A 12,144-nucleotide genomic window follows, 5' to 3' on the forward strand; every position below is an offset into this window, starting at 1 on the left:
GCAACATTGGTACTAAACTGGCGGCCATCTTTAAGTTACGCTAGCCGGATCTATGCCGATTTTCCAGCCTTGCGACTGCGAGACGCAAGCCGCTGAACCAATCAGCGAGACAGTCGAGCTTTCGGCAACGACGCCGCCCGCGGACACGCCGAGCGACGAACTGCGCTGCCCCCCGGACGACGTTTCTCCTTGGCTGCCGTAGTCGTCGCTAAGCCTAAATGTTTTTCATCGATGTCGCAGCTGAGGGCGCTTCGGAACTGGACAGCGCTGTAGTAAAGGTGCTACTCGCGTCACCGTTTTACTGTGTTCCTCGTCTCATAATAAAATAAAGACATGATCGATTTCTGCGACGCCTCCAGCAGCGGAGCTAGCAGACAGCAGGCCAGCCGCACTGAGCGTCAGGAAGAAATTTGCTCGTATCGCAGTTATCACTTCTACCAGCAACTCGGTATTGGTCAACGATCCTCAAAAATGATTCATTTGTTACATTCATCTACTCCAGGGCTTGTTATGAACGCGAACAAAGAATATTAGCGCATTTTTCTGACGCCGGCGGCAGGCATATACAGGCCGGCAGCTTCACACTCGCTGTCCGTTTCAGACGAATCTTCACTGCTGGACTCTCAGCTTTCAGTGCCCGAGTCGGAACTGTCACTTCCATGAAGCAAAATTAGTGCCGCACGGCTCGAAGCAAGATCACTGCCGTCCACTGTTGACTGGAAAGTGCCCGGCTCACCACGTAGCGACGACAGGAACGAAGCGTCTGCTGCCGGTCGCGACCGGAAGCAGACGCGGCGGAAAAAAAAACGTCACGCGAGGTTCCGGTCAAATCTGCCGATTTCGGCGGATCAAGTATTGCTGCTCCACGGAGCGATCCGGGATTGACGCCTGATCCCGATCTGCCATTGGAACATACAACTCGCGCTCCCATTTTGCCATTGGAATACGACTGATCCAAACCGAGCAGAAAAACTTGAATTCAACATTAGTTTGCGCTGTTTTTTCCCCCATCAAAACCGAAAGGCTTTGCGCTGCTTCGCAGAAGAGAGCACCACGCAAAGATAATTTGCTCACCAACACAGCGCAGCTGGATTTCTCCAGTGGGTGCGAGATGGCACTACGGGTACAAGTTTACAGTACTGCGAAGACTTTCGGTTTCGGTTCTCCGTCGCCGCAGACGATAGGGATCTCCAAATAATTCCGACCGAATCAGGCAAGTACCCCATCTAAACGTAGTATAAAACAAAACTAACCACCAAATGCAACCACTGTGCGAAATTTGAGCCCGAACAAACGTGCGGTTCCCAGCAAACCAAAAACCTCTCAGAGACGTCTAGCTAGACGTCTCTGAGATGTTTTTGGTTTGCTGGTGTTAGACTGAGAGAATACTTTTTTTTTCGATTCTCTACGATTTACGCAACACGCGATATTGTAAAACGAGATTTGTGACTGTCACACAAGTGCCTTCATGACATAGACAACGCTCGCTCGACACAAGCATGACGTCCACAATATCCTCAATGTTCTGTGCCAATATTCTGCAATCTTTCAGTCTTAAAAAAAAGAAGTATCTTTTTGCATGTACTTACCACTGCAAACCACACGTTTTTATACTGCAGCTGTTCTGTACTGTGTAAGTAAAGAAGTGAAGCAGCACAGCGCACAGTGAACTAGCGCAAGCAGGACATTTATGTGCTAAAAGCCCATCCAGGCCCAACATGCAATGGCACTATTAAGCATCCACAGGTTTCCACTGCATGTCATAGCACACATCAAGATTAACACCTAAACAGGACTGCCTGAATTCTGCCACAGCCAATGCGATCCCAGTCTGGCTTTACGTCCAACAGCAAGCCCACTTTGGCACTGTCAAAATGCAACAAGTTTTATTCAGTTGCATGGCACATGCTAAGAATTTTCATGGTTGGAGGATAGTACTAAAAAAAATGCTTTACTGACTGCAAAGCATGATCAAAACCTTAACAGGAACTACATACACAAGTGGCATAAAAACTAGACTACTGAGGCTTATGTGAAATCCTAGAGCCCCTGAGCGGTACCAACTGGCCAGTAGTGCGACAGAAATTCAATACTTATGTTAAGCTGTTTCCATACGAGCTGAAAAACTGACCAATGACCAATGTGTCACATTTAACTTTGACAATGTGTAAACACTGCAGAGTAGAACAACATGCTTCAGAGTGGTTTCCACAAATAATATGCATGTCAGCTACATGTGCCATCATAAAATCACTGCACAAGCACAGACTCAAATTCCACTGACTAAAATTGATAGCACACACGTCCATGACACGGACAAAAATGCAATGCATTTGATTTCATGTCCAGGCAGTTAAATACAAGGTAGCACACACTACGCATTTACACCATCTTCGATGAGCTTTCAAAACAGCTTTTACCAGTCCAAAGCATATGAAGGATACACAAAGTATATTCAAGCACCCAATGTTCATTTCACCAGCACTCTGGGTAGTGGCAGTAACAATGAACATTGGCTCTAATTTTAACTAATGTCCTGTCTAAAATGCTTCCTATATGTGCTAAATATGTGTGCCAGTCCATTCTTTGCACCATGAGAGCTAAGCTTAGTAAAATGCACATAAGTGTAAACAACGAAGCCACAATACAGTGTAAGTGCAAGACAGCTCAATCTGTTTTACTTGCCTCAACAAGACTACAGTAACAATCAGTCATAATGTGCACATAACAAGCACTGACCATTTAAATCTGCCCTGAATACCACTGCATTTGTTATCTGGTTTTGTTGATAACAAGATCATAAATCACCTTAGCAATCTTCTAATATGTGTGTATTTCTATAAAAAGAAAGTCTGCTAGTTTATGAGCAGCAACAAAGATGGCAAGCATCAATGCAATAAATTTCAGCTGCCTTTTGTACACTTGGTTTTTGTCGATTTGTACCAAATCAAATGCTATGCAAAATGCAGAAGCTTTAGGAATCACATCTGCCTGTCACTGTTTTATGCACACGAATGATGGACTAAATGAGGCTAGTCATCAAGTGCCTTATTCTCGCATAGGAAGAAAATTTTGCAGCCACTTTTTGGGGCAATTGGTTTGTACCATTACGGTACCTTCAACTTCTCAGTTGCAAGTACCTGATGTACAAATGTCCAGTTCCTGCAACTGCTTCATGTGGATGTGAGAACTGTGTAAAGAACGCTTTCAACACACCAAAGTTGTTGGTTAGCACTTTTTTATTAAATACCTACAACTAATCTATAAAACATAGAGAAGTATTTTTCTATAATATGTAGACTCTTAGACTGACCTTTCTTTTAGTATATATATATATAATCTTTGATTCAACATTCTACATCTCTGCCATTCAGATGGAGAAAGAAGTCTGTGGCAAAACAGTGCTAACTATAAAAACAAGCAATGCATTACATTCAGTTTGATGAATTTGCAATTTAAAATGAAGCACAAACTACACCCCTTTAAGATTAAAGTAACTTGAAAAATGCCAATTTTAAGCACACTTTAAAAAGCTATGTGGCCTGTACCAGTAATTTTGGGACGACTGACATCAAAATCACTCAAGTGACAAGAATGGCAGAAACATAAAACACCATCACTGACTTGAGAGCACTTGACCGTGCCAAGCTAACTTGTCTGAATGAGCTGACCTGAAAGAGATTAAGCCACTGCTTGCATGCTGTTACTGTCCAGCTAACATCTCAACTTTGAATCCATCAGTGCTACACATGCAGCCACCCACCCTGGGCAGAAATAAATAAGATCACTCAACATCGCTCCCCTGTAACAAACAGAATGGCAGTAGCTTTGTATTTTTTTTTTTTTTTTCAAAACACAGAACCCAGCCTGAATCCCAAGTTCTGGGGCCAAAATGCCTCTGAAAGAAACTACCCTACCATTAGGTTAAGCGCCCAAAGTCACACCTGTTGGCATGCAACAAAGCAAGCACCAATGGCAGGAAATCACAATCTATGAGAAAAACTAGGCTAACAACCGTTCACCGTAACAGGCTCTGTCAGTGTTTACAACAAAAGCACCAGTGTTCATAAAGACACTTGTTCCTGCAATGTCCATTAATGAAGGTGTTTTGATTGACATGCATGCTACCTTTATTTGGGGAAAAAGGCGAGGTAAGCTAAAACCAGAGAAGGAAAACGCCGACATACAAGCGCCAGCATTTCCATGCCATGATCTTACACTCATCTCTTGTCAATTACGGCAAAAACAAAAAAGAACATTCCTCCTAATAGACTTATGTGGGGCTTGTATATATATATGTATATAATATATCAATGTGTTGCCAACACAATAATAACAATAATAATACATAATTATCGCAACGTACAAATAGTACTATCACATCTTGCTTCATAAGCTTGCACTTTCTCTCTGCTGGTGGGAGGAGGCCAGCGAGAGAGTTCACTTGCTCACTGCTGAAGTCCTGAAATGGGCCTCTGCCACAAAGCTGCTGGCTGCTGCATCCTCCTCACTGCCGATGTCCTCAAAGCTGAGGTTTGAGAATGCATTGCTCGCCTTCTCTGTTTTCCGCTTGTCCTTGCGGCTTGCTGATGCACGAAGGTGTGTTGCGACTCGACGGCCTCCTTCAACCAGATCCTCGGTCATCATTGCATCTTCTTCTGTTCTCAGCTGCTGGTAACGTTTTTTGTCCTTGCGGAACTTCCTAAGACTTCCTTCCTCATCAGAGCTATTTGGGCTCTCTGGAGAATCAAGAAGAGTTTTTGCCACATTGCCGGCTCGAGTTACGGTGGTCAGGGCCGTCTCCACTGTTGCTTCAAGCAAACCACCACTTTCAAGAGCAAAAGGGGTGGATCCAAAGAGGTCTTGGTGGCTCTGCGTGCGTGTTGGAATGGCAGGTGCATGGGACCCCACAGACATTGATGCCACAGAGTTATGGCGGCCTGATGGCTGTGGCACTACTGATATACCTTCTTTGAAGAGGGTCTTGTTATTGGGAGTTGTCTTGAGGTGTGTGAATGGAGCTGACCCGAACAGATCGGCCTCTGAGTGCCCCCTGGTCAGCTCACTCTCAGAATTAGCATGCACAGAGAGGCGCTGATAATCTGCACGGTAATCCTGGGCTGCCACCTTATAATCTGAAAAGGCTGGACGTGTGTAGCTGTGCTGCTGTGTTGCAGATGGTGTTGCAACAGCTGAAGCAGGCAGCACTGCGAATGGTGGCACTGAAGACGCTGCTGGCTGGGCCACAGAGGAAGTGCTCACTGCATGCGCTGAAGGCCTGGCAGGCTCAGACAGCTTCCTTGGCGGCCTCGGTTTGCGGAAAGGAGCTTGTGTGAACACATCAGCACCATCTCTGTTAGCCAGTGCCCCTTCTGTCGGAAACGATTCTCGCTTCGGCAGAGGGAGAAGGCCCACCTGAACTTTGCTGATAAGCTGCTCCTCTTCTGCAGTTGGCTTTGCCTCTGGCTCTGAAAGCTGGTCTTCATCCTCAAGAAGTGGCTTATCACCTTCCATGTGCCCAACAAACATGTCTTGGAAGCCACGTGTTTGCAGACCGCCTGTCTCTGGCACTACAGCCCTTGCACTGCTATCAACAGTTGCTACTGGTTGCTTGCCCACACTGAAAAGCTCCTTGCTGGGCTCAAGCCTCTTGTTTTCCCTCTGCCCACTAACCTCCCTAGCATCATCATCCTCACTCAGCTCAGCCCTGGCCTGAAGGTCACTTGCAGACCCGATAGAATCCTTGTCCTCTTCTCCAGATGGCTTGCCGCTTTTTCGACTGGACTCCCCTCTTGCATAATCTTCATCAACGTCATCCAAAAGCTTTTCATACTTGGAACGATCCTCGACGGGAATCCTCGCAAATGCTCCAAAGGACGCCAGTGCTTCCTTGGTTGACCGCCCACCCTGGCTGCCCTCCTGGGAAGCGCTGGAGTTCCCACTGCAATGTCGAGCCCGGATGACAATTCCATCACCGTGGTCTTCATATAGCGGCACATACCCAGCTGCCTCTTCATCTAATGACCCTGCAATACAAATTGTGCAAGCTCTTATCAACTGACAGTATGCTGCAATGAAGCTGCTTGTTTGGCAGATTAGGGAACACATGAGCAAGATAAAAGACATGTGAGGCATGTGCTGTTCACATACATGAAGTATATTTAGTGCCAGCAGTTCTATGAACAATTCTAAATTTAGACAAAAGTGAGGGGAGCATCAATGCAACAAACTCGGGCATTCAGTTAGCCATGAATGTGTTTGGAAATGAAACGAGATGCACATGACTAACCATGATGAAGCCTGATAGCAGTCATTTAACAATAAATTGTGGGCAGCAACATGGGCCTGAGAATTTGACACAGGCAGGCCCAAATAAGACGCCCTCAGTGGGCTCTGTAAGCTGTTCGTTCGCTTGACGTTTGAGTGCTGCAGAGGTGGCAAATTACAGAAATTACAGAAATTACTGGCAGTGCTCTAGTGATGTGAAAATGAACCAAATGCTGCTTTTGACATAAGGTCCATTCGATTCGCCTCCACTCGCTGCACCAGTTCTATAGAGTTCTGCAGTGAGCGTGCAGCACCAGTTACGGCAGTTCAAGTGCAGCTAGGCACTGGCTGCTTCCAAAACGAATGGTTGAGTGCAGTCCTGGTTGTCTGCTAGCCTTGGTGTCGCCAGCAGATTGCAGCCAGTTGTAAGCAGCCCACTTCAACAGCCAACGACATCCTGAACCGCGTGCAGCATTTTTAAACAGCACTTCGCAGCGAAGTGTTGCCAGGAAGAACCAGCCTCGATGCATGCGCACCTTGCGGCAGCTGGCGTGAAGAGCATGCATGTTCTTTTACCGAACAAGACTGAGGTGTGCGTGCCCCCAAGTTAGATGTTGCACAGTTTTTACAATGATGTGCATCATGTAGCACGCACGTGTTTGGCTTTTACTTAACATACCAAGTGTCAACTATTGTTATTATAATTTTACTGATCTAAAGGTAAGACACCAGTGACTGGTCCGTCGTCAGGTGAGAGGTTCCGGCAAGGGCCATTGTCCTCTCGCCGCCGTCTTGGGTGGAGCCTTAATTAACAGGGAGGGCCCCAGTGACGCTCCACACAAGTCTGGCCTCAGTCAGGCACTGTTCTTATTGACAAGTGGAATGACTCAAGTCACTTCACTGTTTGTCACAACGTGCAAGCCACCATCGCGCAAGCTATCGTCTGTTTCCATGGTAGCTGCAGCTGCATGATCTCCACGATTTCGGCACTGACCACTGAGGAGGTGCACAGTTTTCCTAAACTTTGCCTGAACTAGACCTGCATGATGTCTGCACTTGTTTGAAACAAATGGTGTCATGCACAGGGTATCATGTTGCACCGCTGAAATGAATGAAGTGCAGCACCGCGAGAATCAATTCATGTAGTGCAGGTGAATCGAATGGACCTATATTAGTAAATATCAATGGTGCAAACAAGGTATCTAATTATGCAAGGGTGACACTTCTTTAATAACGAAAAAAAAAGAGAGGCATGCTTCAACTACTACTTTTTCTGCAATTAAAGGGCACTTTTGAGACCATATCCCACTAAAACTGCGGAAAATAACACTTTGCAACATTCTGAACATTTAAATGCTTGATGTAATCAGGCACTGGCTTAAAATGTCCCACATGGCAAAATCATGAACTAAGTCTGATATCAACATGGTTTCCACTACCACATGAAGGTTATCGAGCCAATAATGCACCAACCTTTTAGTTGCCAAAATTCCAAAATCACTCAATTACATTGTTTCAGGCTTCCAGTCATCTCATATGAATTAATGATGAGTCAATTCTGTCCGAAGGGTAAGTGGTTCAATGTCATTGCCTATGTCATGGCAGTGCCAGAATTTTAAAAATTAACTTTCTTTTGCCACATGTGAAGACAAGATCAAGATAACAAAAAATGAAGTTCCACCTCTCATGACATGTCCTACATGGCCTTTTCACCCTTGTGCAGAGCTGTACAAACAAGAAAAACTTATCTATTGTGTACAAGTAAATGCTGGATTTACTTCCCAGCTACGGAACACCCATTTTACATACAAAAAATGCTGCTAAAGATTGATCCATTGGTGCAGGGCCGCTGTAACACTCCATGCAGAATAGCACTCATAAGACAAGGCCAAAAACTGGCAAAGAAGCAGGCAAGCATGAAGCCAAAAACAGAATTTGAAAATATGCCACACTAAAAATGTGGTCAGGATAAAACAGATAATTTCAAAAGCAATAATTTCAAAGAAACACATATAGCCAGTTTCTACATATATGTTAATACCAAGTAAATAAAAGTTTGTATACCAATACCTACAAACTTGTAGTTGGTTTCCTACAAACTTGAAGTTTGTAAGAAAGCAATACATTACGTAGAGAGTGGGTTTAAAATTTATTTTGTAACTTCTAAAAAGTTAAAGAAATGTTAGCTAAGAAGAAAAGTAAGACACTCGGAGACGAACTTTTTTTCCTTTGAGAAGCAAGAGCAGCCATGGCACATGAAAAAAATTTGCAATGCAACCAAAGCGTATTAAAAAAAAAAAGAAAATTTTAGGGTACTTACTATCATTCGAAGAAAGGCAGAGATTGCACAATTAAGAATTTGTGCCTTCAAATTCCCTGCATGCTTAGGAGGCTATATGTGTGTAACAAAATGTATTTTAGGTGGCGAGGACAGACACTGTACAAAAAAATCTCCAAAAGTGTTTATTTAGGACACCAATGGGATGATTTAGAAAATAATGCAAAATTAAGGTATTGTCTACAAGCCCATATGCCATGCAGATATGGAATATGCAACACACACTTTTAAACTTGCAGAACATGCATACTAGTTATAAAAATCAGATAAGGCAACAGATAAGTACACATGTGACGAGATACACATGCAAACTGCATGCATGTTGCGTATTGCTCTAAAAGGCACAGGTTTCAGGGGGTACATGCAGCATTCCATGAAAAACTTAAAACAACCATGCATGCACACCAGGCATGACCCAACAGTAGTAGGCAATGCACACTGAGCCAAGCTTATACGTAAATTCCCACCCTTTTAATTTTTTTTTTGCTGTATATGAGATAATCTACAGCTCTGTTCTTTGACAATCATTTGGTCATTTCCAAAGGTGACACTGGCAGGCGACCATGCCATCAACGACATTAGAAAAAAGAGGGGTGCTTTTGAGAGCAGGAGTGGGCACAGAAGCAGAACAAGTATATGTCCTCAGTGTCATGTGAATCTGAGGAAGGACACCAACTAGCCCAGTGTATGATCCTGAGTGAAAGCCTACTAATACCATTGTCCTTGCTTTCTTTACATTCACCCTCTAAGTGGGAACGTGAAACTGATAGCAAGATCTTTGGGAGTACTGTTGATGACCTTCTCAGGAAGTGCTATGCTATGCCATGTTATGCTATGCTTTAAATGCCCAGACATACATCAGGGCATTCACAGAACACTTAGTGCCATGGTGACAGCAGAAAAAAAAAAACACAAAAGAAGGACACAACAAGCACTTGTCCCATCTTTCTTCCCATGCTTCACCTTATAATATGCATTCAATACATCACTCAAATAGGCTAACCAACTGGTCCAATGTTCTATGAAGCTCACACAGTTGCACACAAGAAACTTATGTCATCAAAAGTGCCGCAGGACAACAGAGCTCATCATTCCAAGCTTTGCACCCATAGCATAAGCATCTTTGCATCAACATTCACAACAGTGCCCCCTAAAGAAAAAAAAAAGGGGGAGGGGAGGGGGACGCAGGCCAGCAACACAACGCAACTGCACATTTCCAAATGCAAGAATAATGCTACTCCATTACCTGCTAAAGCTGGCAAGCTTCCAATGACTAGTGATTATCTGGGAGAGGAGGAAGACAATTCTTTCAGTCAGGAACAGGGTCCTAAACAAGTGGCATGTTTTAGAAACAATCTCCTAGCAGGTGACACAGTGGTCAAACACTAAGCTATTTGTTTTAGCTGAACCAGCACTAATGGTGCAGACAATGTTCCTCGAGAATGACAGCAGCATGTGGACTTCACTGAGCATTATGAAGAGCAAGAAATATAAACTTTGGCTAGCAAGTGAAAAGGAATATCTTTAACCTACCAATATGCACTCACAATACACGACTTAAAACGGACATTATGACACTGAAATTGCAACATAAGCCACCAAATACACTTTCTCAACAAACAGCAGCAAATAGTGCTCCATGTAACCTGTATTATATTCGTTAGGGTGGATTGAGAAATAGAAAAATAATAATGTCCTGCCTACATGACTGATGGCAGAATGGCGTATTAATTACAGCTTGTTTAAAGGGGTCGTGACATGGTCTGCCAACAAAATGCAGTATTAAGTTCCAGCTACGAGCCATGGTATAATGCATACATAAAAAAAGAAGTAGGGCTCCACTCGCGCATTTGAGGTAGAAATTGCAATTAGAAGTTATAGGCTCTGAGCCCCTCCCCCTGGCAGCGACGGCCATATTGAAGCGGCCCGAGTGACGTCATGACCCGACAGCGCTGTCTGCTGCAAAACTGCGTGCGCGTTTGCATGGTTGGTGCAGAACAGAGCGCCTACTAGAGTCCAGCGGCGGCACAGTGTGATGATGTCGCCGATCGGGAATTAGCTAGGCAGAAAAGGGAAAGAAAGGGCACAGGACTTTGTTGCCTTTGTCCCCCCGTCGTGGGGTGTGGGTTCTTCAATTTATCCCTCTGCACCCCTAGCCCGAGCAACAAACAACCCACTCCCTGATGCTCACGGTGCGTAGTGCACAGTTCAGTCGTTCAGTCGCGTAAGCTAGCACGTGACCGTCGGCTTATGTTGTCATGGAATCGCGAGCGCACCAGTGTTGCCTGACTGCCATACAGTTCAGAAGAACTTTTAAAAATTCAATTACAAATTCCTCGCTGCACCTAACGAGCTCATATTTTTCCCAGTTATTCCAAGATGCATGGCGAACAACATGGAATAAATAGTTTGAGTCTGAAAATGATATCATGACCCCTTTAACCATGTTTTGCTGAAAATTAAGGTCACGGCTAGTGCACCTCTAATAGTACTAAGGCACATGAAGACCACAGAAACTGTGCTGAACAAACTGAACAACAAAAGCACAAATATTCGTGACCAAACCAGTGGACTTAAAGCAGGCATTGCAGCACTTAACCCCTTACTACAAAGCGCAACATATGTGATGTGGTGCATTCACCACATTCTAAGTAACCGAGAATGGCAAGAAAGAAAATACTCAGGTGAAAGCCTTTAATGGCTCATACTGTTGTCCGTTAACAAGGCGTGTCACACGCGTTTAACTCGGGAACTAAAAAATATAGAAGAAAACCAATGGTTGCTTCAGATAGAGGAGGAAAAAATGAACCTCGAAGCCAAGTTTGATGACTGTATATTAATTAGTTAATTAATTACAGGCAAACATGTAGAAATTGCTTCGAAATAGCACGGATGTCGATAGAGCCACGGGAACGGTGTGACGTCACATCCACCGGAAATCGTCACGGCATAGTGAAAATTGTCACAGAATGGTCAGAAAAACGTAGGATTTGTGTCAAATTAGATGGGAAAATGTGAAATTAAGCATAATTAACACACTTAAGATCCCCGAAAGATGTATAATTTCGGTAACGATATAGCCACGGGAACGGTGTGACGTCGCATCCAACGGAAGTCGTCACGGCATAGCGTCCTCTGCTTTCGCCTCTCAACGCACTAGTTGCCAAAGTGTCCTCGCAATTTTTTCTTATTTAATATGAGAGTGCACTGTCTAGAAGTCATGCTAGCAGCAACTTGACCTTCGGGAAGATTTGTATAATGGTTTTCTTTTCCAATTCATGTGGAAGTAGTGCTGTGTGATTCTTGAGGAAATTTGGTAGGCATTTACTTGCTGTAAAGGGGTATTTACTTGCCGTATCACATACGATACAGCATACAGTTATGGATAATTTTGTAACTCTGACGTTTCGTAATTTCAGAGGCAAAAAATAAATTCCTTGCAGTCGAATGATTTTACATCCTTTTTCGCATTCACAAGATTACATGTTGTTCTTAATTAGTTACTCTTCCTAATTAAAGCGGTGATAGTACACCAGCAT

General features: G+C 44.0%; 1 protein-coding gene across 3 annotated transcripts in view; it reads right to left on the reverse strand.

The window, feature by feature from the left end:
- Positions 1–3,221: 3,221 nt before the first annotated feature.
- Positions 3,222–12,144, reverse strand: part of Nak (Numb-associated kinase) — an 89,102-nt gene continuing 80,179 nt past the window's right edge. For all 3 annotated transcript variants that reach the window (XM_089581868.1, XM_089581866.1, XM_089581865.1), the window contains one exon: positions 3,222–6,026. In XM_089581868.1, coding sequence (XP_089437994.1) covers positions 4,441–6,026 — 1,586 coding nt within the window. In that variant the 3' untranslated portion in view covers positions 3,222–4,440. The remainder of the gene's footprint in view (positions 6,027–12,144) is intronic.

The sequence above is a fragment of the Amblyomma mixtum genome, chromosome 3, assembly GCF_055824585.1.
Source record: "Amblyomma mixtum isolate Tamu chromosome 3, ASM5582458v1, whole genome shotgun sequence".
Lineage (NCBI taxonomy): Eukaryota > Metazoa > Arthropoda > Arachnida > Ixodida > Ixodidae > Amblyomma > Amblyomma mixtum.